At 46.1% G+C, this 26,623-nt stretch overlaps 1 protein-coding gene and 1 non-coding gene across 3 annotated transcripts in view; both read left to right on the top strand.

Moving 5' to 3' along the window:
- Window positions 1–26,623, top strand: part of ZNF609 (zinc finger protein 609) — a 223,784-nt gene that overhangs the window by 190,086 nt on the left and 7,075 nt on the right. For both annotated transcript variants that reach the window (XM_030814550.1, XM_030814551.1), the window contains 3 exons: window positions 17,068–17,155; window positions 20,932–23,272; window positions 25,518–25,884. In XM_030814550.1, the coding sequence (XP_030670410.1) occupies window positions 17,068–17,155; window positions 20,932–23,272; window positions 25,518–25,884 (2,796 nt within the window). The remainder of the gene's footprint in view (window positions 1–17,067; window positions 17,156–20,931; window positions 23,273–25,517; window positions 25,885–26,623) is intronic.
- Window positions 17,944–18,050, top strand: LOC115835818. The gene has a single exon (XR_004030827.1). It is a non-coding gene; the product is annotated as a U6 spliceosomal RNA (small nuclear RNA).

Here is a 26,623-nt window from a genome sequence, read left to right on the forward strand (position 1 = left end):
CAGGCTGGGCGTGGTGGCTCACGCCTGTAATCCCAGCACTTTGGGAGGCCAAGGTGGGCGGATCACCTAAGGTCAGGAGTTGGAGACCAGCCTGGCCAACATGGTGAAATCTCACCTCTACTAAAAATACAAAAAAGATTAGCTGGGCATGATGCCAGGTGCCTGTAATCCCAGCTACATGGGAGGCTGAGACAGGAGAATTGTTTGAACCCGGGGGGCGGGGGTTGCAGTAAGCCGAGATCACGCCGTTGCACTCCAGCCTGGGCGACAAGAGAAACTCTATCTCAAGAAAAATAAAATAAAAAGAACATATACAAACAAAAATATGTACATTAAACATAAAGAATGTCTGTAGGGGGCAGGGGCATGGAAATTGTGTAAAATGGAATAATTAACTAACAAGGGGAAGCTGAAAACAACAACTTTACCAGATATTAGAAATCAGCATGGATAAGTGGCAGCTTTTGGCGAAGGATGAATTAAGCAACTCAGTGCTCAGTCAAAAGTTTTTACCTTATTTTCTTTTTTCCTTTTTTGAGACTGAGTCTCACTCTGTCACCCAGGCTGGAGTGCAGTGGCGTGATCTTGGCCCACTGCAACCTCCGCCTCCCGTGTTCAGGTAATTCTCTTGCCTCAGTCTCCCGAGTAGCTGGGGGTACAGGCACCCACCACCACGCCCAGCCAATTTTTGTATTTTTAGTCGATATGGGGTTTTACCACGTTGCCCAGGCTGGTCTCGAACTGCTGACCTCAAGTGATCAGCCTGCCTCAGACTTCCAAAGTGCGGGATTACAGGCGTGAGCCACCACGCCTAGCTATCTTATTTTCTATAACTTATTTTAATATATTAGCCCACCGACCAGTAACAATTAACAAATATTTATTTAGCATGAAGTATTAGATCAGCTTTTTCCATGTCTCCTTCCTATTCTCTGACACATGCGTCAGTTCTTCACTTGTGGTTTGGTCTCACTCTTCTTCATGTGTGCCATGCTTATCCCAAATCCATTTAGGATTATAAAATTCTCCCTATTCTTTCTCTGACCTAACAGTCCATGGCTTTACCACAGTTTGTAGTGTGGCATATGGTTTTGGGTTTTTAACTAATGGGTTTTCTCCTTTTTTCTTTCTTTTCTTTCTCCTTCCTTCTTTCCTTCCTTCCTCCCTCTCTTCCTCCCTTCCTCTTTTCCTTTTCTTTTTTCCTCCCTTCCTCCCTCTTTCTCCTCCCCTCCCCTCTCTCCCTTCCTCCCTTCCTCTTTCTTTAGATCCAGCATCCCAACTAATGGTTTTGAATATATCCATTCTCCGACACCACCCTGCCCCCCACCTCCAAGATTAGAACACAACTTTCCATTCAGTAGCCATATCTCTATTCTGTTTTGAATCTTCAGTAGCACTTGGCACAATGACGGAGTATGGTAAGTAGTATGGGCCAGGCACAGTGGCTCACACCTGTAATCCCAGCACTTTGGGAGGCCGAGGCAGACAGATCACTTAAGGCCCAGAGCTCAAGACCAGCCTGGCCAACATGGCGAAACCCATCTCTACTAAAAATACAAAAAATTAGCCGGGTGTGGTGATGCGTGCCTGTAGTCCCAGCTACTTGGGAGGCTGAGCCAGGAGAATCGCTTGAACCCAGGAGGTAGAGGGTTGCAGTGTGCCAAGATCGCACCACTGCACTGCAGCCTGAGTGACAGAGCAAGACTGCGTCTCAAGAAAATATATATATATATCTAAAATAATAATAATAGGTAGTATGTATTTGCTGTCTAGTTGCATAAAAGCAGTGTTTGAGGCCGTGCATGGTGGCTCACACCTGTAATCCCAGCACTTTGGGAGGCCAAGGCGGATGGATCATGAGGACAAGAGATTGAGACCATCCTGGCCAACATGGTGAAACCCCGTCTCTACTGAAAACACAAAAATTAGCTGGGCATGGTGGTGCGTGCATGTAGTCCCAGCTACTCAGGAGGCTGAGGCAGGAGAATCACTTGAACCCCGTAGGCGGAGGTTGCAGTGAGCCGAGATCGCGCCACTGCACTCCAGCCTGGTAACAGAGGGAGACTCCGTCTCAAAAAAAAAAAGCAGCGTTTGAGGTAGATTAATCTGACAATAGTTTACCGCCTGGATTAACAGAGATAAAGGGTGGAGTTGGGGAGCACAATTCAAAGACTATTGGAATAGTCTACAGGTAAATTAATGAGGACTTAGACTCTAGTGGTTGTGGGGATGTGGAGAGGAAGACATTATTCAGAGATTTCAAAGGCAGAATGGGCAGGTCATGGTGGCTGACTCTTGTCCAAATGCCAGAAAGTCAACTCTATTTACTTCTTTTTTTTTAGCCCTTGATCCCTCCTGGCTATGCCCAGAGTTTCCTGCTTCCTTTACAGATCATCAGTTGCCTCTCCTCAGGATCCAGAATTCTCACAACTTTCAAGAATTCCAACTGGTCAAGCAAATCCCTGAAAGGCAAAACTGACTGCATTGGTAGAACTGGCTGATCCCCAACTTTCTGTCTTCTGGCATGAAGATAGCAGCAGCTTAGTTAACTTCTCTATAAAGAGGCAGAAGGAAAACAATGCTTGGCTTTTATGCCTTACGTGTAGCAGTTCTTATACTTTTTGGTCTCAGGACCCCTTTTCATTTACCTTAAAAATTATTATTATTATTTTTGTTTTGAGACGGAGTCTTGCTCTGTTTCCCAGGCTGGAGTGCAATGGCGCGATCTCGGCTCACCGCAACCTCTGCCTCCTGGGTTCAAGCAATTCTTCTGTCTCAGCCTCCCAAGTAGCTGGGATTACAGGCATGCACCACCACGCCCAGCTAATTTTGTATTTTTAATAGAGACGGGGTTTCTCCATGTTGATCAGATTGGTCTCGAACCCTTGATCTCAGGTGATCCACCCTCCTTGGCCTCCCAAAGTGCTGGGATTACAGGTGTGAGCCACCACGCCCGGCCTACCTTAAAAATTATTGAAGGGCCAGGTACCATGGCTCACACTTATAATCCCAGCACTTTGGAAGATATATATATATATATATATATATATGTATGTATATATACATACATATTTTATATATATACACATATATACATATATGTATATGTGTATATATACATACATATTTTTATATATATACACATATATACATTATATATGTATATGTATATATACACACACACATATATAATATACATATTATGTATAATATATATTGAGGTAGATTAATCTGACAATAGCATATATGTTGGGTGTGGTGGTGCACGCCTGTGGTCCTAGAAAACTGAGAGAGGAGGATCACTTGAGCTTTGGCAGTTGAGGCTTCAGTGAGCCGTAATCATACCACTACACTCCAGCCTGGATGACAAAGATCCTGTCTCAAAAAAAAAAAGGTATTGAGGACCTCAAAGAACTTTTGTTTTTATAGATTATATCTATTGATATTTACCATTTAGGAATTAAAATTTAGAAACTCAAATTGTATATTATTCATAATAATGAACCTGTTACATGGTAATATAAATAGTATTTTTAATGAAAAATAACTATTTTCATATTTTTAGTAGAGACGGGGTTTCACCATGTTGGCCAGGCTAGTGTCCAACTGGCCTCAAGTGATCTGCTCACCTCAACCTCCCAAAGCGCTGGGATTACAGGCGTGAGCCACTGCACCCAACTGGAAAATAACTATTTTATAAAACAAAAAAATACTTAATGAGAAAAGTGGCTTTTTTTTTTTTGAGACAGGGTCTTGCTCTGTCGCCCAGGCTGGAAGTGCAGTGGAACGGTCTTGGCTCACTGCAACCTCCACTTCCCGGGTTCACGCAATTCTCCTGCCTTAGTCACTGTAGTAACTGAGATTACAGGTGCACGCCACCACACCTGGCTAATTTTTTTGTATTTTTAGTAGATACAGGGTTTCACCACGTTGGCCAGGCTAGTCTCAAACTCCTAACCTCAACTGATTCACCCACCTTAGCCTCCCAAAATGCTGGTATTACAGGTGTGAGCCACCGCGCCTGGCCTGTTTTACATTTTTACAAATCTGTTTAATGTCTGGCTTAATATATGACAAGCTAGTTTCTCATTTACTCTTCCACATTAATTTTTTGAAATATCATGTGTCAGCTGGGCGCAGTGGCTCATGCCTGTAAACCTAACATGTTGGGAGGCTGAGGCCGGCAGATCACATTGAAACTGGAGAGTTCCCTGATTCCCCTTGCAGGACATGTGACAGGAATGTGACTCACCTGCTCACACCCCTAGGGGGAACATTCAGACCAGCAGGTGCAGAGGCCAGGGCAAGCGCTTTTGGGCTCTGGCCCCATGGCAGCATCTAGGGGTGGGTGTCTGCAACTCCCGAAGCCCAAGTAAGCATGTGTTACAAGGCTCTTTCAGATTTGCCATTTGCAGATGACTTGTGTGTTAATCAGCTCAATGGACTCTGCCTTATCACAAGGGCAGAGGGCCAGCGTAACAACCTTCTGTATCCCGAGCTCTTGTCCAGTATCCTGAAAGAATCGGATCACATATGGGCTCGAAGGATGAGTGCAAGGTTTTATTGAGTGGTGGAGGTGGCTGTCAGTGAGATGGACGGGGAGCTGGAAGTGGGCATGGAGTGAGAAGGTGGTCTTCCCCTGGAGTCGGGCTGCCCAGCAGCCGGACACTTCTCTGGCCACCCCAGCCAAATTCCCCTTGGCATCCAGACTTCCCTCTTCTTCTCTTTTTCTCTGCCATGTCATTCAGCTGTCATTGGTCTGCTTGTCTGCTGGTCTTGACGTTCAGCCACTTGTGTGTGTGCCCACTAAGACCTCAGGTTTACATGGGCACAGGATGTGTAGCAGGCCAGAGTGGTCTTGGAAAATGCAACATTCGGGCGTGAAAACAGGAGTGCCTGTTCTCACTTAGGTCTGCAGGCACAGGCCCGAGGGTGGAGCCCTTGCCAGGGACCCCACCTTTCTCTACCCAACACTCCCTTGCACCCCTCCCATATCAACATGAGGCCAGGATTTCAAGACCAGCCTGGCCACATGGTGAAACCCTATCTGTACTAAAAATACTAAAATGGCTGGGCACGATGGATCACACCTGTAATCCCAGCACTCTGGGAGGCCAGGACGGGTGGATCACTTGAGGTCAGGAGTTCAAGACTAGCCCGGCGAACATGGTGAAACCCTATCTCTACTAAATGAAAAAAATTAGCCAGGTGGTGTGCAGGTGTTATCCCAGCTACTTGGGAGGCTGAGGCAGGAGAATCACTTGAACCTGGCAGGCAGAGGTTGCAGTGAGCCAAAATTTTGCCATTGCACTCCAGCCTGGGCACAAGAGTGAAAACTCCGTCTCAAAATAAAAAATGAAAATTAGCCTGTAATCCCAGAACTTTGGGAGGTGGGCAGATCACTTGAGGTCAGGAGTTTGAGACCAGCCTGGGCAACATGGTAAAACCCTGTCTCTCCAAAAAAAAACAAAACAAACAAAAAAATTAGCTAGGTGTGGTGACACATGCCTGTAATCCCAGCTACTTGGGAGGCTGAGGCATGAGAATCGTTTGGACCTGGAAGGCAGAGGTTGCAGTGAACTGAGATTGTACCACTGCGCTACAGCCTGGGCAACAGAGCAAGACAATGTTTCAAAAAATAAAATAAGAATAAAAATACAAAAATTAGCTGGGCATGGTGGCGCATACCTGTAATCCCAGCTACTCAGAAGGCTGGTGTGTGCCACCATGTCTGGCTAATTTTGGTATTTTTTGTAGAGACAGGGTTTCACCATGTTGGCCAGGCTGGTCTTGAACTCCTGGGCTCCAGCATTCCTCCCGCCTCGGCCTCCCAAAGTGCTGGGATTACAGGTGTGAGCCACCACAACTGGCCGCGTATCACTATCTGACATATGCTTACATGTTCCTTTGTTTATTGTCTTTCTCCTCTTATCTGAATGTGAGAGCAGAGACCTGGTCAGTTTTCTGTGTTGCCATGTCCCAGTACTTTAGAACAGTGTCTGGCCCAGAGTAGGTGCTCATTCGTGGAATAATAGAATGAATGAAAGCATGTATGTGTGCTAACCTGCACTTTACCCTGGTTAGTTAGGGTGTATTTGTATCCAGTTAGGGTGTAGTTACCAACATCAATCAGGATTGAAAATTGGGATTAAAATAAGATTTAAAAGCAGCATATAGGCAAATGCTGATGTTTCCATTTGGAAACTCAATGCTACTGTAATATTTAGGTACACTTCATCTCTTCCCGTTTCTCTTTTTTAGTCTCTTATGTTGAGGGCAAGCATCTGGCCTTATTTATCCTTATTCTCTAGTACCTAGTCCAGCACATTCCATAAAGTTGGCTCTTAATAAACATTTGCTCCCAACCCAGGAGTGGACCTCAGCATTTCTTCACTGTTTTTGTAACTTCAATACTTCACAGAATCCTTGGCAAATAATAGATGCTCAATAAATATTTGTTCAAGGTAGGAATGAATTATTTGTCTACATAGGATAGACATTATTCCAGGTTATCTGTTATATAACAAATTAACCTAAAACATAGTTGTCTAAAACAATAAATATTATCTCACAGAGTTTCTGTGGCTCAGGAATTCAGGAGTAGCTTAACTGGGTGGTCTGCCTAAGGGTCTCTCATGAGGTTGTAGTCAGTTGTTGACTGGGGCTGCCATCATCTGAAAGCGTATCTGGGGCTGGAGGATCCTCTTCCAAGTTGCTTCACTACCTGACTATTGGCAGAGGGCCTCAGTTGCTGGCCTCATGGACTTCTCCATAGGGCTGCTTAAGTGTTCTCACAAAATGGCTGCTGTCATCTCTAAGGGAAGAAATCCCAGAGAGAAGGCAAGGAGGAACCCACAATAATACCTTTTATCACCTTGTCTCAAAAGTCATGCACCATCACTTCTGCAAGTTGCTAAAGGCAGCTCACACTCCAGAGGATGAGAATTAGTCCCCACCTTTTTTTTTTCCTCTGTGACTTAGGCTGGAGTGCAGGGACAACATCTCAACTCATTACAGCCTAGATCTCCCGGGCTCAAGTGATCCCCCCACGTCAGCCTCCATAGTAGCTGGCACTACAGGCACATGCCAACAAGCCCAAATAATTTAAAAAAATTTTTTAGAGACAGGGTCTCACTACATTGCCCAGGCTAGTTTCGAATTCCTGTGCTCAAGCAATCCTCCCGCCTTGGCCTCCCAAAATGCTGAGATTACAGGCATGAGCCACCATTCTTGGCCATGAAGCATTTTTAAAACATTGAGATATTTCTACTAAAACTAATAATTTTTTTTTCTCTTGAGACAGGGTCTCATTCTGTTGCCCAGACGGGAGTGCAGTGGTGCAATCTTGGCTCACCACAACCTCTGCCTCCCAGGCTCAAGTGATTCTCTTGCCTCAGCTTCTGCAGGAGCTGAGATTACAGGCACACGCCACTACCGTCCAGCTAATTTTTGTATTTTTAGTAAAGATGGGGTTTCACCATGTTGACCAGGCTGGTCTTGAACTCCGGACCTAAGATGATCCACCCGCCTCGGCCTCCCAAATTGAGATTACAGGCATGAGCCACCACGCCTGGCTAACTAATAACTATTTTTATGTGTTTTTTTTGGAATAGGTAATACATACAGATGTATATATTACCTATACCTGTATGTACGAGTTCAAAAGCTAAAAGGTTTTATACAGAGAAATGATAGGATATGAGAGGTTTTATTTAACAGGATCTCTCTGGCCTCTGTGTTGAGAACAGGTCAGAAAGTGATAAGGATGGAAGCAAGTTAGGAAGCTATTGCAATAATTTAAGGAGTGCTTGGAGCAGTAGAAGTGGAGGTAATGAGAAATGATCAAAATCTGAATGTATTTTGAAGGTTGAGCCAAAAAGATTTGCTGATGGTCAGGTGTGGGGACATGATAGTAGGAGAGGAATCAAGTAAAACTCTAAGGGTTTTGACCTGAACACCTAGAAGGATGTACACATGCCATTACCTCAGATAGGGAGAACTCAGAGCAAGTTATTTTTGTTGTTCTTGGAGGAGAGGGGTGTTAAGGAGAGGATGGGTATCAGCCCAGTTTGGAACATGTTAAGTTTGAGATCTCCATTTAGACGTCCAATGGAAATGTCAAGTTTGTGATTAGATACATGAATCTGGAGTTTAGGGGAGAGGTTGGGGCTAGGGATAGAAGTTTGAGTCATCAGCTACACATGAAGTACCAGCAAAAGATACTGAGGAATGACCAGAGAGATAGGAGGAAAACCAGGAGAGTATGGTATTCTGGAAGCCAAGTGAAGGAAGTGTTTCAAGAAGGGAATTGATCTGAGCATGAAGGAGCTGAGCATGAAGGTACCAGATCCCCGAGAGAAAGTGTGTACTAATGGAAATAGTAAAAATGAGGGGCCTAGAAAAAATCTCTGTCTCTTTCCACTATTATACTTGGATCAGCCTTGACTACACAAATGTTTTGAGGTTTTGAATTATTATCTGAAACAAAGCAGTGCTGCTTTGGGATTGAGTTTGTCTCAGCATTTCACTCCTAAGAACTGTGGGAACCTGGCCAGTCGCAGTGGCTCATGCGTGTAATCCCAGCACTTTGGGAGCCCGAGGCAGGTGGATCATCTGAGGTCAGGACTTCGAGACCAGCCTGGCCAAAATGGTGAAACAGTATCTCTACTAATAATACAAAAATTAACGAGGTGTGGTGGTGCACACCTGTAATCCCAGCTGCTTGGGAGGCTGAGGCAGGAGTATCGCTTAAGCCTGGGAGGCAGAGGCTGGAGTGAGCCGAGATTGCACCACTGCACTCCAGCCTGGGTGACACAGTGAGTCTCCGTCTCAAAAATAATAATAATAATAACTAGAGGAACCTGACTAGTGCCTCATACATGTCATCATTTTCTCTTTACTCTGCTCCAATATTTATCACCTTGAAGAAGGGAGAATAGTGAGTACTCTAAAACTTAATAATGGGTAATTAGATTATGTCCGTAAGACTCTTGGTAAATCTGAAAGTAAGATTCTAGAGAAACATGGAGCACTATTTATTACTGCTGTTTTTTTAGCAGTATTATCCTCAAACATGCTGAGCCTTTCCTTATTTTGTGAACACTTATGAAAAATAGTAAGTTTTCCAAGATGAAGACCAGTTTTTCTTTCTCTTCAGCCTACTTGCTTGAGAAACTTGGTCTGTTAAGTGTTATTTGCTGCTTTTCTTTCCTGTCGTCCTATTCTCCCAGCTGTCTCAACTCGGAACCTTGTAGGAAGAGTATTAAACATCATCAATGTGTGTTTCCTTTGACATTTAAACAAGGCTCCATTTTGTCTTTCCATATTATAATTTTTTCTCTTCCCTTCTCCCATTTCCAGCACCTTGTTTGACCTGTCTTCTCTTCAGCTCATTCACTATTGCTAAAGTTTGCAGATGATACTAAAGGAAGAAGCCAGATTTATAAACATGTGTTCCCACCCAGCTGTTTCAAGAATAGTAATGACATTCATCTTCTAGTTGTGTGCCTGCTCTCTGTGTACAGCTGTGCTCATCTGCCCTTGTAAATGAGATGCCTATCACTAAGTCTTACCTTCTCTATAAATGGTCTCTGTTCCTATTAAATTGATTATGCAGTAATCAGAGCAGGCCATCTTTTGGGGGAGACATCCACTTGAAATCACTTTGCTAATAGCTAGAGAGAATTTAGCCTAATTACTTCTTTAGGAGATATGCCATTTCCCTTAAGATGCCAGGGCACTGAAAAGGGATAAGATTCCTATCCTTTTCCCCTCTGGATGACCCCCTGCAATCCTGTATGGGTATGTGTCTTTTATCTAAGGTGAAGGTAACAGGATATTCTAAGAAAATTGTGTGAAAAGAATCAGAATCCATTAGAGATAGCTGTGTCAGGCCTTAAGAATCTGAAAGATCTGACCACTAATAGTGAACCCTTGAGTAAATGATTTATCCTTTCTGGTGTATCATTTCCTCCTTTGCAAAGTAGCCTTAACAATCCTTATATGACAGGATTTTTGGCACCCACTTATGGCCTGCCTTCCTCAAAAAGTGACTTAAGACCAGGTGCCATGGCTCATGCCTGTAATCCCAGCTCTTTAGGAAACCAAGGCAGGAGGATCACTTGAGACCAGGAGTTTGAAACCAGCCTGGGCAACATAGTGAGATTGTCTCTATTTTTAAACAAACAAAAAAGTTATAAAAAATAAATGGGCCGGGCCCGGTGGCGCATGCCTGTAATCCCAGCACTTTGGGAGGCCAAGGCAGGCGGATCACCTGAGGTCAGGAGTTTGAGACCAGCCTCAACATGGAGAAACTCCATCTCTACTAAAAATATAAAACTAGCTGGGCGTGGTGGTGCATGCCTGTAATCCCAGCTACTCGGGAGGCTGAGGCAGGAGAATTGCTTGAACCTGGGAGGCGGAGGTTGCGACGAGCCAAGATCATGCCATTGCACTCCAGTCTAGGCAACAAGAGCAAAACTCCGTCTCAAAAATAAAAATAAAAAATAAAATTAAATTAAAAAATAAATAAATGCTAGCTACTCAGGAGGCTGAGGCAGGAGAATCGCTTGAACCCAGGAGGCAGAGGTTGCAGTGAGTAGAGATCGCGCCACTGCACTCCACCCTGGGCAACAGAGCAAGACTTCATCTCAAAAACAAGAAACACACAAATAAATAAAAGTAAAAGTGATTGGCCAAGTACAGTGACTACTGTAATCCCAGCACTTTGGGAGGCCAGGTTGCGTGGAGTGCTTGAGGCCAGGAGTTCAAAACCAGCCTGTCCAACATGGTATAACCCTGTCTTTACTAAAAACACAAAAATCAGCCATGCATGGTGGCGCACGCCTGTAATCCCAGCTACTTGGGAGGCTGAGGCAGGAGAATTGCTTGAACCTGGGAGGCGGAGGTTGCAGTGAGCCAAGATTGCACCACTGCACTCTAGCCTGGACAACAGAGCGAGACTGTTTAAAATAAAAATAAATAAAAATAAAAGTGATTTAAGGCTGTAAATATTCAATAAGATAATATGAAAACATCTAGCACATAATAGTTTTTCTTTTTTAATTTATTGTATTTATTTATTTTTTGAGATGAAGCCTTGCTCTGTCACCGAGGCTGGAGTGCAGTAGCATAATTTCAGCTCACTGCAACCTCCACCTCCTGGGTTCAAGCAATTCTCTTGCCACAGCCTCCTGAGTAGCTGGGACTACAGGCGCCTGCCCCCACGCCCGGCTAATTTTTGTATTTTTAGTAGAGATGGGGTTTCAACATCTTGGCCAGGCTGGCTGGTCTTGGACCCCTGACCTCAAGTGATCACTCGCCTTGGCCTCCCAAAGTGCTGGGATTACAGGCGTGAGCCACTGCACCTGGCCGAAAGTTTTTCTTTTCTTTTCTTTTCTTTTTTTTTCTTTTTTCTTTTTGAGACAGAGTTTCGCCCTTGTTGCCCAGGCTGGAGTGCCATGGCACGATCTCGGCTCACTACAACCTCCGCCTCCTGGGTTCAAGCAATTCTTCTGCCTCAGCCTCCCAAGTAGCTAAGATTACAGGCGCCTGCCACTATGCCCAGCTAGTTTTTGTATTTTAGTAGAGACGGGGTTTCACCATGTTGGTCAGGCTGGTCTCGAACTCCTGACCTCAGGTGATCCACCCACGTCGGGCCTCCCAAAGTGCTGGGATTACAGGCGTGAGCCACTGCATCTGGCCAAGTTTTTTTTTTTTTTTAGAGATGTATCTCACCCTGTCACCCAGGCTAGAGTGCAGTGGCACAGGCGTAGCTTCACTGCAGCCTTGAACTCCTGGGCTCAAGTGATCCTCCCACCTCAGCCTCCCAGGTAGCTGGGACTTCAGATGGGCACCACTACGACTGGCTAGTTTTTAAATTTTTTTTTGTAGAGACAGGTCTCGCTGTGTTGCCCAGGCTGGTCTTGAACACCTGGCCTTGAACGATCCTCCTGCCTCAGCCTCCCAAAGCGCTGGGGTTCCAGGCATGAGCCACTGTGCCACATCCATAATGTATGTTTGATGAATGTTTGAATCACAATCCAATGGACTGTTCTGCTTCACTTGGTAAGACTGAGAGTCCAACTTACTAAACCAAAGTTCTTTCCTGCCCTAATTTTATTAGAATGAGACTTACTGGGTAGGATAATTCTTTTTCTCCCTCTCCCTTGTCTGATTTGATTTTATGATAAAGCACCCTAAATTTCGATTCCAAAGAAAACAAGGGCTAAATAAGGTCTTATTTAAAGCCACCACCAAGAGTTCAGGACTCAAGGCCTGATACTCCATAGTTTTGTCTAAAGCACTACCTTTGTAATTATTTATTGAAAACCTACTCTGGGTTAGTTGTCTGATTTATTTATTTATTTATTTGAGACGGAGTCTCCTCCGTAGCCCAGGCTGGAGTGCAGTGGCGTGATCTTCTCTCACTGTAAGCTCCGCCTCCCGGGTTCACGCCATTCTCCTGCGTCAGCCTCCCAAGTAGCTGGGACTACCGGCGCCGCCACCACACCCGGCTAATTTTTTTGTATTTTTAGTAGAGACGGGGTTTCACCATGTTAGCCAGGATGGTCTCAATCTCCTGACTTCGTGATCCGCCCGCCTCGGCCTCCCAAAGTGCTGGGATTACAGGCGTGAGCCACCGCGCCTGGCCAGTTGTCTGAAATTTAATGCTTTTATAATTTATTTGTTTTAATCCTTTTTTTTTTTTTTTTTTTTTTTTGAGATAGAGTCTTGCTCTGTCGCCCAGGCTGGAGTGCAATGGCGCCATCTCGGCTCACTGCAAGCCCCGCCTCCCAGGTTCGTGCCATTCTCCTGCCTCAGCCTCCCCAGCAGCCGGGACTACAGGCGCACGCCGCCAAGTCTGGCTAATTTTTTGTATTTTTAGTAGAGACGGGGTTTCACTGTGTTAGTCAGGATGGTCTCGATCTCCCGACCTCGTGATCTGCCTGCCTCAGCCTCCCGAAGTGCTGGGATTACAGGCGTGAGCCACCGCGCCTGGCTTTTCCGGCTTTTTCTTTTTCTTTTTTTTTTTTTTTTTGAGATGGAGTCTCCCTCTGTCGCCAGAATGGAGTGCAGTGGCGCAATCTCGGCTCACTGCAACTTCCGACTCCCTGGTTCAAGTGATTCTCCTGCCTTAGCCTCCCAAGTAGCTGATTAACAGGCACACACCACCACAGAGATGGGGTTTCACAGTGTTGGCCAGAATGGTCTCCATCTCCTGACCTTGTGATTCACCCGCCTTGGCCTCCCAAAGTTCTGGGATTACAGGCATGAGCCACCGCACCCGGCTTAATCCTATATTTTTAAAAATCTAAGATTTCGGCCGGGCGCGGTGGCTCATGCCTGTAATCCCAACACTTTGGGGAGGCCGAGGTGGGCGGATCACGAGGTCAGGAGATTGAGACCATCCTGGCTAACATCGTGAAACCCCGTCTCTACTAAAAAATACAACAAAAATTAGCCGGGCGTGGTGATGTGCGCATGTAGTCCTAGCTACTCGGGGGGCTGAGGCAGGAGAATGGCGTGAACCCAGGAGACGGAGCTTGTAGTCAGCCGAGATAGTGCCACTGCACTTCAGCCTGGGCGACAGAGAGAGACTCTGTCTCAAAAAAAAACAAACAAAAAACCTGAGATTTGTAGAAGCCAAGTGACTTGTTCAAGGTTACATTATAACAAAGCCAGGATTTGCACTAAGGTTTTCTAACTCCATGTCCGGTGATTTTTAGACACCATTGTATGTCAAAGAATAAATGAATATAAGTGAGTTACTAGAGATAGGTCCTAGAAGTGCCAAATCAAAAAGTATTTTATTAGTGGGTGGCCGTAGACAAACAAAAGCTAATTCCAGATCCCCCAGATTTATCGTCTTGATATATTCCATGGAAAATGTGCCTTGGGGCTGGGTGTGGTGGTTAACACCTGTAATCCCAACACTTTGGGATTCTGAGGTGGGCAGATCACCTGAGGTCAGGAGTTCGAGACTGGCCTGACCAACATGGTGAAACCCTGTCTCTACCAAAAAAAAAAATAGAGAGTTAGCTGGGACATGGTGGCATATGCCTGTAATCCCAGCTACTCAGGAGGCTGAGGCAGGAGAATCACTTGAACCCGGGAGGTGGAGGTTGCAGTGAGCTGAGATCAGGCCATTGCACTTCAGCCTGGGCAACAAGAGTGAAACTCTGTCTCAAAAAAAAAAAAAGAAAAGAAAAGAAACAGAGATGCAAGTCACTAAGTGGGGCTGAATCTGTGGACGGGCTGACCTCCAGATCTGGGAACAAAGAATAGTCGTGAGAGGTGATTTCAGAGGAGTAAATAGATACTAAAAATGCTCATAGACTAAGAATGTGAGGCCAGGAGAGTGAGATGCTAACCCCCAACCAGCCTTATGAAAGGAGGCTTAAAATAGTTAATTGTTGAGTGGAGGAGGGAAGCTTTAAGGAGTTGGGAAGGACTATGTCAAGCTGCCTCCTGATTCATTATTACAATAGAACTGTGATATCCTAAATTTCACTGTGGCATAGGCCATTTGAAGACCTGTTGTACTGAGTCCCTAGGGGACCAGAAGAAAGAAACTGCAAAGTGATGAGACAGAGAAGGGGGAAAAAGTAATAACAAAGACATTCCACTCAATATGAGGCTGCAAACCAAAATGTTAATAATAGAAATCTAATGTTAAGAAAGATAACCAATAAAAACCAGGACTTCCACTTCAGAGAAGATGGAGTAGACAGATTTTTCCCTATTCCTCCCACTAAATACAACTAAAAACTCTGGAAATTATTTATAAAACAAATCTAACAAGACTGTGAAAGGTGGAAGAAAGAAGGCAGACCAGCTATGGGTCACAAGACCTTAGAAACAACATGGTGATGAGTTCCCTGGATTTTCTTTTTTCTTTTTTGAGACGGAGTCTCGCTCTGTCGCCCAGGCTGGAGTGCAGTGGCGCAATCTCGGCTCACTACAAGCTCCGTCTCCCGGGTTCACGCCATTCTGCTGCCTCAGCCTCTCCGAGTAGCTGGGACTACAGGCGCCCGCCACCACGCCCGGCTAATTTTTTTGTATTTTTAGTATAGATGGGGTTTCACCGTGGTCTTGATCTCCTGACCTCGTGATCCGCCCGCCTCAGCCTCCCAAAGTGCTGGGATTACAAGCGTGAGCCACCGCACCCGGCCTGGATTTTCCTTTTGTCTCTGATATCCCAGACTTGGCGCTAAAACTGAATATTATATTTAATGGTAAAAGACTGAATGGAGCCAAGTGTGGTGGCTCACGCCTATAATCCCAGCACTTTGGAAAGCCAAGGCAGATGGATTGCTTGAGCTCAGGAGTTCAAGACCAGCCTGGGCAAAATGGTCTTGACAAGAGGATAGCTTGAGTCCGAGTTTGAGCCCAATCTGGGCAACATAACAAGACATTGTCTCTAAAAGAATTAAAATGCCAGCCAGGCGTGGTGGCTCATGCCTATAATCGCAGCACTTTGGGAGGCTGAGGCAGGCGGATCACCTGAGGTCGGGAGATTGAGACCAGCCTGACCAACATGGAGAAACTCTGTCTCTACTAAAAATACAAAATTAGCTGGGGGTGGTGGTGCATGCCTATAATCCCAGCTACTTGGGAGGCTGAGGCCGAGAATTGCTTGAACCCAGGAGGCAGAGGTTGCAGAGATGATACCATTGCACTCCAGCCTGGGCAACAAGAGCGAAACTCCATCTCAAAAAAAAAAAAAAAAAACCCTATATAAAACCCTATGTAAAACATAATTTTTCTTTTATCAGATTGGCAAAGAACAAAATGAGAACATCATGTTGCCAAAGGAAAAGGGCAAGAGGTATTCATGGGCTACTATAAATGGGTATATGAATGAGTACATCCTCTTTGAGGCAATTTGGAGGTGGTTTGGCCGTATTTATGAGAACTCCAAATACAAATGCACTGTGATTAACAGTTTTACTTACAGGAATTCATCTTACAGACATTTGTGTAGGTAAAATGAAGCATTTGTACAAGATTATTCAATGCAGTTTATTTGTAATAGCAGAAGACTGAAACAACCTAAATGTCCATTCAAATGCTGCCATAGAAAAGAATGAAGTAGCTCTCTGTCTACACATACAGAATGATCCAAAATATTTGGGTACATGAAAAAAGCAGTGTGCAGAACATTGTGTGTATATTGCTATCATTTAAGGAGGAATATATGAACATATTTGCATATATACATATAAAATATCTGTGGAAGACTTTTGGATGTTTCCAAGTAGGGGAACTGGAAGACTGAAGAACAGTTATGGAAGGGACACTTCATTTTATATTAGGGTTTGGTGGGGATTTTTTTTGGTCGGGGGGTGGGGACTACCTTTTGAATTTTGGAGTAAGGCTACATTACCTAGTCAAAAGCTTTTTTTTTTTTTGAGATGGAGTCTCGCTCACCCATGCTGTAGTGCAGTGGCGCAATCTTGGCTCACTGCAAACTCCACCTCCTGGGTTCAAGAGATTCTCCTGCCTCACCCTCCTGAGTAGCTGGGATTACAGGCACGCACCACCAAGCCCGGCTAATTTTTGTAATTTTAGTAGAGACAGGTTTTCCCCATGTTGGCCAGGCTGATCTTGAGCTCCTGGCCACAAGTGATCTGCCTACCTTAGCCTCCCAAAGTACTGGGATTACAGGCGTGAGCCACCACTCCCGGCCAAAAAAAATTTTTTTAATTATCCAGGTGTGGTGACATGCTCCTGTGGTCCCAGCTACTTGGGAGACTGAGGTGGGACGATCGCTTGAGGCTATACTCCAGCCTGGGCAACAGAACAAAACCCCATCTCCAAAAATAAAAATAAAATGTGCCTTCACAAAACCATGAAGTCTTTACAACTGTTACCCATCCTAAGGGGCCTCAGTAGCATTGTAGGCAATTCCTATGGAACTATTCTGGCCCAATCCTATTTGTCCCATTGGTACCCAGAGCACCTCCTAAACCCTCTTATAGAAGTCAGAGTGCTGATCAAAAGAAGACTATTCTCAGTGGCAAATGGGATGTGTCTTGTCTATATCTATGTGCTCTTATTTTCCAGGGATGTTGGTGGTAAATGTAACGTGGAGGAACAAGACGTATGTAGGTACACTCCTTGACTGCACACGACATGATTGGGCACCCCCAAGGTAAGCACTTACAGCTATTTAGTTTATATTAGTCTGAACCACTCTAATTGGTGATCTCTTATACTTTTATCCTGCTAGAATTGTACATCCAGCTTTTAAAGGACATGATGGTGTAGATACCAGGGAAAGCACTGTATTTATCTGACATTCAAGAAGACTGAATGGCCAGGCGCGGTGGCTCACGCTTGTAATCCCAGCACTTTGGGAGGCTGAGGCAGGCGGATCACCTGAGGTCAGGAGTTCGAGACCAGCCTGACCAACATGGAGAAACCCCGTCTCTACTAAAAATAAAAAATCAGCCAGGCATGGTGGTGCATGCCTGTAATCCCAGCTACTCGAGGGTGAGGCAGGAGAATCGCTTGAACCCAGGAGGCAGAGGTGGTGAGCCAAGATCACACCATTACACTCCAGCCTGGGCAACAAAAAGCGAAACTCCATCTCAAAAAAAAAAAAAAAAAAGAAAAAGATGAATTGTGTATTAAAGTGTTCGGAGGCCAGGTACGGTGGCTCATGCCTGTAATCCTAGCACTTTGGGAGGCCAAGGCGAGTGGATCACGAGGTCAGGAGATCGAGACCATCCTGGCTAACACAGTGAAACCCCGTCTCTACTAAAAATTAGCCAGGCGTGGTGGCGGGCGTCTGTAGTCCCAGCTACTCGGCAGGCTGAGGCAGGAGAATGGAGTGAACCCGGGAGGCGGAGCTTGCAGTGAGCTGAGATCGCGCCACTGCACTCCAGCCTGGGGCACAGAGCGAGACTCCGTCTCAAAAAAAAATAAAGTGTTCGGGGAGTGCTCACTTCAGCGGTACATATACTAAAATTGGAACAATATAGAGAAGATTGGCATGGCCCCTGCACAAGGGTGACATGCAAATTCGTGAAGTGTTTTATATTTTTAAAATTAGGAAAAAAAAAGTAAAGTGTTGAGGGGATGCACTTTGACTGGAATTATTAAAGTCACCTTGAGACCAAAGCCATAACGTCTAACCATGGGTAAGCAAACATTCATTGATGGTAGCTATTTCTCAGAAATTTGAACTCAAGAACATTTTTAGTTTTATAAACTCTACTAGAACATATGAGTTTCACAAGGACCTTTTCATGTTGCAATTTGACCTTTAGATGGATATTTCAATCAATGGCTCCTTATAGCTTTTTCCTAATACTAGTACTCAGTTTGTCAGGGTTTGGGAAATCCAGGCGTTGAGGGTAATTTACCACTAACATACAGGTAACATCCTAGGAGATTACCAATTAATGCAATTCCCATGCAGTCACCAGTTTCTTTATTGGATCATATTCATTGAAAATGGTAGTTACTATCTGGACAGTTCTTTTAGGAAAAGTATCTTAAACCTTCATCTGCCCATTGTTCCCATGAAACAAAGATGGGCAGAAATGTCCCAAGGAAAAGCATTTCAAAGTTCTTGATTCCATACCACTTTCTTTTTCTCAGATGTGATTATTCTCTACCGAGGGCTATTTATGTCGCTTAATTTTCAGAGATGCTGGGCCAGGTTTCTAGAGGCTTAGACTTTTTTTCTGAGATGGAGACTTGCTCTGTCGCCCAAGCTGGAGTGCAGTGGCGTGATCTCGGCTCACTGCAAGCTCCACCTCCCGGGTTTACGCCATTCTCCTGCCTCAGCCTCCCCAGTAGCTGGGACTACAGGCGCCCCCACCGCGCCCGGCTAATTTTTTGTATTTTTAGTAGAGACGGGGTTTCACCGTGTTAGCCAGGATGGTCTCGATCTCCTGACCTCGTGATCCGCCCGCCTCGGCCTCCCAAAGAGCTGGGATTACAGGCGTGAGCCACCGCGCCCGGCCCTGAATATAGTCTTATAAAAGTCTAAGCCTTGGGCCGGGCACGGTGGCTCATGCCTGTAATCCCAGCTCTTTGGGAGGCCGAGGCAGGCGGATCACGAGGTCAGGAGATCGAGACCATCCTGGCTAACAGGGTGAAACCCCGTCTCTACTAAAAATACAAAAAATTAGCCAGGCGAGGTGGCGGGCGCCTGTAGTACCAGCTACACGGGAGGCTGAGGCAGGAGAATGGCGTGAACCCCCCGGGGGCGGAGCCTGCAGTGAGCCGAGATCGCGCCACTGCACTCCAGCCTGGGCGACAGCGAGACTCCGTCTCAAAAAAAAAAAAAAGAAAAGAAAAAACAGACTATATTCAGGCTGGGTGCAGTGGCTCACGCCTGTAATCCCAGCACTTTGGGAGGCTGAGGCGGGTGGGATCACCTGAGGTCAGGAGTTCGAGATCAGCCTGGTCAACATGGTGAAACCCTGTCTCTACTAAAAATACAAAAATTAGCTGGGCGTGGTGGCTTATGCCTGTAACCCCAGCTACTCAGGAGCCTGAGGCGGGAGAACCACTTGAACCAGGGAGTTGGAGGTTGCAGTGAGCCGAGATCGCTCCGCTGCACTCCAGCCTGGGCGACAGAGCAATACTCCATCTCAAAAAAAAAAAAAAGAGACTATATTCAGACCATTAGACCATAATAGTTGCCCTGGTAAGAATCAGAAGCAGGCCGGGTGCAGTGGCTCATGCCTGTAATCCCAGCACTTTGGGAGGCCGAGGCGGGTAGATCACAAGCTCAGGAGATCGAGACCATCCTGGCCAACATGGTGAAACCCCATCTCTACTAAAATATAAAAATTAGCTGGGCATGGTGGCTCATGCCCGTAACCCCAGCTACTCGGGAGCCTGAGGCAGGAGAACCAGTTGAACCAGGGAGTTGGAGGTTACAGTGAGCCGAGATCGTGCCACTGCGTTCCAGCCTGGCAGCAGAGCAAGACTCCATCTCAAAAAAAAAAAAAAAAAAAAAAAAAAGAAAAAAAAAGAATCAGAAGCAGATGAGCTAAAACAAGTTAGTAAAGTTCTTATGCCCTCCCTTTGCATTTCTGAGAAACCTACTGGAAGGACTTATTTCTGCTTTGGGCATGCAAGAATCCAGAGAGATAGGAGCTGAGTAAGTAGGTTGATAACAGGGAAGCAGTAAGTAGCTTTACAGTAGGACTGTTCTGGGAACCCAAAGGAGATATTTGACAAAATTTGCCTTTTTTCTGCAATAACTATGGTTCCTACTGTCTTAGAAACAACCTATTCCAGCTGCCCCCTGGAACAAGAGAGTCCAAACCATCTTTAGATCTACAAGGGAACTACTCTTAGCTAAAGATTTAATTCTAGGCAGTGTTTTAAGCTCCATGAAAAGCTACTTTAGGGCCTATGAGGAGTGACCCCTAGGTGCAGATCTCCAGACATTTAAAGAACTCATGTACTCTTAGTTATATCTGATGTTTAGGAAACTCTTAAATGGATAGGTGCTTTGTTCTACCTTTCTATATCTTCATAGTGAGGTATGTAAGAAAAAGGCATTGGGCTAAAAATAGAGCTAGAGGCTTGTTGTATGTTGCCATTAATCAGTGATGTTACCTTGGACAAGTCACTTAGCATGCCTGGCCTCAATTTCCTGTATGATCTCTAACATCTTTTCTGAAACCATGACTATGGCTGTATATAGGAAATGTAGACATGACTATCTTATGGAACAGACTCTGCATGGTTTTGGAAGTAAATGTTGGGAAATAATTTGCAGCTAACATGTATCCCAGGAGTTCACCATTTAGTGCAGTTCACAATCAGAATTTCTTTTAACAAATCATATTCATTGAAAACGATAGTCACCATCTGGATGGTTCTGGAGGCTACAGCTAAACTGGTTTGAAGATATTTTCTCTTCTTAATAATATTCTGTTGTGTTTATCCTTTGCCAAGGTTCTGTGACTCCCCAACCAGTGACCTGGAAATGCGCAATGGTCGGGGTAGAGGCAAACGCATGCGTCCCAACAGTAATACACCTGTCAATGAGACAGCCACAGCCTCTGACAGCAAAGGGACCAGTAGCAGCAGCAAAACCCGGGCAGGAGCCAATAGCAAAGGCCGTCGGGGCAGCCAGAATTCTTCAGAGCATCGCCCACCTGCCAGCAGCACTTCTGAAGATGTCAAGGCCAGTCCTTCCTCAGCTAATAAGCGGAAAAACAAACCCCTTTCAGACATGGAGCTGAATTCTAGCTCAGAGGACTCCAAAGGGAGCAAGCGTGTCCGTACTAACTCCATGGGCTCAGCCACTGGCCCCCTTCCTGGGACCAAGGTAGAACCCACTGTTCTGGACAGAAACTGTCCCTCCCCCGTCCTAATTGACTGTCCCCACCCAAACTGCAACAAGAAGTACAAGCACATCAATGGACTTAAGTACCACCAAGCTCATGCCCATACAGATGATGACAGCAAGCCAGAAGCGGATGGGGACAGTGAGTACGGAGAGGAACCTATTCTCCATGCAGATCTTGGGAGCTGCAATGGTGCATCTGTCTCACAAAAAGGTTCCTTGTCCCCTGCCCGCTCAGCTACCCCCAAAGTTCGGCTTGTAGAGCCCCATAGCCCTTCTCCTTCAAGCAAATTCAGCACAAAAGGCCTCTGTAAGAAAAAGTTGAGTGGGGAAGGGGACACAGACCTTGGGGCCTTATCCAATGATGGCTCTGATGATGGACCCTCAGTGATGGATGAAACAAGCAATGATGCCTTTGATTCTTTAGAAAGGAAGTGTATGGAAAAAGAAAAATGTAAAAAACCCTCTAGTTTAAAACCTGAAAAGATTCCTTCCAAGAGCCTAAAGTCAGCCCGTCCCATTGCCCCTGCCATCCCCCCACAGCAAATCTACACCTTCCAGACAGCCACCTTCACAGCAGCGAGCCCAGGCTCTTCCTCAGGCTTGACCGCCACAGTGACACAAGCCATGCCCAACAGTCCCCAGCTCAAGCCCATTCAGCCCAAGCCCACTGTTATGGGAGAACCTTTCACAGTCAACCCTGCCTTGACTCCAGCCAAGGACAAGAAAAAGAAAGACAAAAAAAAGAAGGAATCTTCAAAGGAACTTGAAAGTCCTCTGACCCCTGGGAAAGTGTGTCGAGCAGAAGAAGGCAAAAGCCCATTCAGGGAATCTTCAGGAGACGGGATGAAAATGGAGGGGCTCCTAAATGGCTCATCAGACCCCCACCAAAGCCGACTGGCTAGCATCAAGGCTGAAGCCGACAAGATCTATAGTTTCACAGACAATGCCCCCAGCCCTTCCATTGGAGGCAGTAGCCGCCTTGAAAACACTACCCCTACTCAGCCCCTGACTCCCTTACATGTAGTGACCCAGAATGGAGCTGAAGCCAGCTCAGTCAAAACCAACAGCCCTGCATACTCTGACATCTCTGATGCTGGGGAAGATGGGGAGGGCAAGGTAGACAGTGTCAAATCAAAGGACGCTGAACAGTTGGTTAAAGAAGGGGCTAAGAAAACTCTTTTTCCCCCTCAGCCTCAGAGCAAAGACTCACCATATTACCAAGGCTTTGAGAGTTACTATTCTCCAAGTTATGCACAGTCCAGCCCTGGGGCTCTGAACCCCAGCAGCCAGGCAGGAGTGGAGAGCCAGGCCCTGAAGACAAAAAGGGATGAGGAACCTGAGAGCATAGAAGGGAAAGTGAAGAACGATATCTGTGAGGAAAAGAAGCCCGAGCTGAGCAGTTCCAGTCAGCAGCCCTCAGTCATCCAGCAGCGTCCCAGTATGTACATGCAGTCCCTGTACTACAACCAGTATGCCTATGTACCCCCCTATGGCTACAGCGACCAGAGTTACCACACCCACCTTCTGAGCACTAACACGGCTTACCGGCAGCAGTACGAAGAACAGCAGAAACGCCAGAGCTTAGAGCAGCAGCAGCGGGGAGTGGACAAGAAGGCAGAGATGGGCCTGAAGGAGCGGGAGGCAGCACTCAAGGAAGAGTGGAAGCAAAAGCCGTCAATTCCACCAACTCTCACCAAGGCCCCCAGCCTGACAGACCTGGTGAAGTCAGGACCTGGCAAGGCCAAGGAGCCAGGGGCTGACCCAGCCAAATCAGTCATCATTCCCAAGTTAGATGACTCTTCAAAACTCCCGGGCCAGGCCCCTGAAGGCCTTAAAGTGAAGCTGAGTGATGCCAGCCACCTAAGCAAGGAGGCCTCTGAGGCCAAGACAGGCGCTGAGTGTGGTCGACAGGCAGAGGTGGATCCAATACTCTGGTACCGACAGGTAACTGTTGCCCTGGGAGGAAGTGGAAATACCGTATGGTAATCGTCTATCTTCCTCACAAATAAGGGCTGTCCTTATATAGGGGTTCAACTGAATTAAGATTAGCAGGAGAGATGTATAATTTTAAGGATTCTTTACCTTTGTAAACCATTTTAATGTTTTTAATTTTATTTTAATATTATTGTTTTTTTGAGGTGGAGTCTCACTCTGTTGCCCAGGCTAGAGTGCAGTGGTGCGATCTTGGCTCACTGCAACCTCCGCCTCCCAGGTTCAAGCGATTCTCCTGCCTCAGCCTCCCGAGTAGCTGGGATTACAGGCACACACCACCACGCCCAGCTAATTTTTTTTGTATTTTTAGTAGAGATGGGGCTTCACCATCTTGGTCAGGCTGGTCTGGAACTCCTGACCTCAAGTAATCCACCTGCCTCAGCCTCCCAAAGTGCTGGGATTACAGGCATGAGCCACTGCACCCAGCCAATTTATTTTATTTTATTTTATTTTATTTATTTATTTATTTATTTTTTTTTTTTTTGAGATGGAGTCTGGCACTGTCACCTAGGCTGGAATGCATTGGCGCAATCTCAGCTCACTGCAACCTCTGCCTCCCGGGTTCACACGATTCTCCTGCCTCAGCCTCCTGAGTAGCTGGGATTACAGGTGTGTGCCACCACACCCGGCTGATTTTTTTTTTTTTTTTAGTAGAGACGGGGTTTCACCATGCTAGCCAGGATGGTCTTGATCTCTTGACCTTGTGATCCACCCGCCTCGGCCTCCGAAAGTACTGGGATTACAGGCATGAGCCACCACGCCCGGCCGTAATTTTTTTTGTTTTTATGTTTTTATAGAGACCAGAGTCCCCCTGTGTTGCCCAGGCTGGAATGCAATGATGTAGTCATAGCTCACTGCAATTTCCAACTCCTAGGCTCAAGCAGTCCTCCTGCCTCTGCCTCCCAATTAACCAGGACTATAGATGCATGCCACCACACCCAGATAATGTTTTAATTTTTTGTACAGAGGGGTCTCACTATGTTGCCCAGGCTGGTCTTGAACTCCTGGCCTCAAGCAATCCTCCTGCCTCAGCCTCCCAAAGCACAGGGATTCATATTAATTTTTTGTTTGTTTGTTTTTTGTTTTGTTTTGTTTTGTTTTTTGTTTTTGTTACTGTTTTGTTTTGTTTTGTTTTTTTGACAAAGTCTTGCTCAGTCGCCCAGGCTGGAGTATAGTGGCGCAATCTCAGCTCACTGCAAGCTCCGCCTCCCAGGTTCATGCCATTCTCCTGCCTCAGCCTCCTGAGTAGCTGGGACTACAGGTGCCCGCCACCACGCCCGGCTAATTTTTTTGTACTTTTAATAGAGATGGGGTTTCACCGTGTTAGCCAGGATGGTCTCGATCTCCTGACCTCATGATCCACCCACCTCGGCCTCCCAAAGTGCTGGGATTACAGGCGTGAGCCACCGCACCTGGCCCCATATTAATGTTTTTTCAAAAGCACTTTTATATCCATAGCAGATGTTTTTTCCATTTGACAAGAAAGGCCCAGACAAGTTAGCTTAATTTGTCTGGGGTTACTTGAGACCTCACTAGCAGAGCCAGGATTAGAACCCAGGTATCTCGATTCCTTGTCCGTGTTTCCTCCACTGTTTGGTTCCTATGAAATGAGTTATTGATGGTCTCTCTATTTTTTAGAGTAGGTCCAAAGTATACTCAGTTACTGAGTTTCTTTAACAAGGATTTTATAGGTTGAGTTAGAACTAGGAACTTGGAATTTCATATCTTGCTCTGCTCATGAGACTTAGACTGTCTTCCCTTCCCTCTTGGTATAATAGTTATACCTCCCTCCATCCTCTGATCTGAGTGTCCCTTATAAGCTTTCCACCCCCTGAGCGTGCTCTGAAAAAGTGAAACAATCTAAACATCTTGGAAGGGGCAGCCTCTCCTATTTCAGTCACTTTCGCAGAATGCTTGTTCTCACCTAGAAAACATCCACTGATGCATGGATGGATTTTCCTTTTCTCCCCCTGCCCCATCTTGTTCCCTGTGGGTGGGTGCAGAGGTTAGGGTGGGGGCTTTTTAACCAAAAGCGAGCAGAGTTGGGTTATAAACAAGATCAGTAGAGGCCAAAATCCTACTCTGCCCCAAGTGTCTAGTACTAATTATCTGCTCTGGTGGTTCTACTGGGACCTTAGGCTTGAAATATATCTGCCTTATCTGTGCAACACCAGTCGTTGTTCTGTGATTGTTGTAGGAGGCAGAGCCCCGGATGTGGACGTATGTTTATCCTGCCAAGTACTCAGACATCAAGTCAGAGGATGAGCGGTGGAAGGAGGAGCGGGACCGCAAATTGAAGGAGGAAAGGAGTCGGAGTAAGGACTCTGTCCCCAAGGAAGATGGGAAGGAAAGCACAAGTAGTGACTGCAAGCTGCCCACGTCGGAGGAGTCTCGCCTTGGGAGCAAGGAGCCCCGGCCAAGTGTCCATGTGCCTGTGTCCTCCCCGCTCACCCAGCACCAGTCCTACATCCCCTACATGCACGGCTATTCCTACAGTCAGTCCTATGACCCCAACCACCCCAGCTACCGGAGCATGCCTGCTGTGATGATGCAGAACTACCCAGGTACAGCACCAAGTGCCAGCGCTATTCCATTCACTGGAAGGGGGAATGAAGCACAGATTTCACATCCAGAGTTTTCTTGCTCAGCCCCAAGGCATATTGAGGCTCGCTTAGATGACAGCCCTTTTTTCACTGAGTCATTCTGTGAGGTGGCCACCATAACCCATAGTTCCTTGAATGACCCATAATGATAGTCTGTGTGACTACCTCTCTCTCCCTTGCTCCAGCTCAAGGATTGCCTCTGTAGTCAGTTTTCATTGCCAACTAAAGATAAAACTCCTTCTCTGTCACTGCTGTCTCCTCTCAGCTGGAATTTATAAACCATATACTCCACATTTTGTAGTGTGCTAGGCACTGTGGGAGGTACAAAAGAAGTAGAGCCGCCGGGCGCGGTGGCTCACGCTTGTAATCCCAGCACTTTGGGAGGCCGAGGCGGGCGGATCATGAGGTCAGGAGATCGAGACCACGGTGAAACCCCGTCTCTACTAAAAAATACAAAAAATTAGCCGGGCGTGGTGGCGGGCGCCTGTAGTCCCAGCTACTCGGAGAGGCTGAGGCAGGAGAATGGCGTGAACCCAGGAGGCGGAGCTTGCAGTGAGCCGAGATTGCGCCACTGCACTCCAGCCTGGGCGACAGAGCGAGACTCCGTCTCGGAAAAAAAAAAAAAAAAAAAAAAAAAGAAGTAGAGCCATTGAATTCCATAGTGGAGAGACACAAAGAACAAATAAAATGCAAACCATAA

Source organism: Nomascus leucogenys, chromosome 6 (genome assembly GCF_006542625.1).
Source record: "Nomascus leucogenys isolate Asia chromosome 6, Asia_NLE_v1, whole genome shotgun sequence".
NCBI classification, from domain to species: Eukaryota; Metazoa; Chordata; class Mammalia; order Primates; family Hylobatidae; genus Nomascus; species Nomascus leucogenys.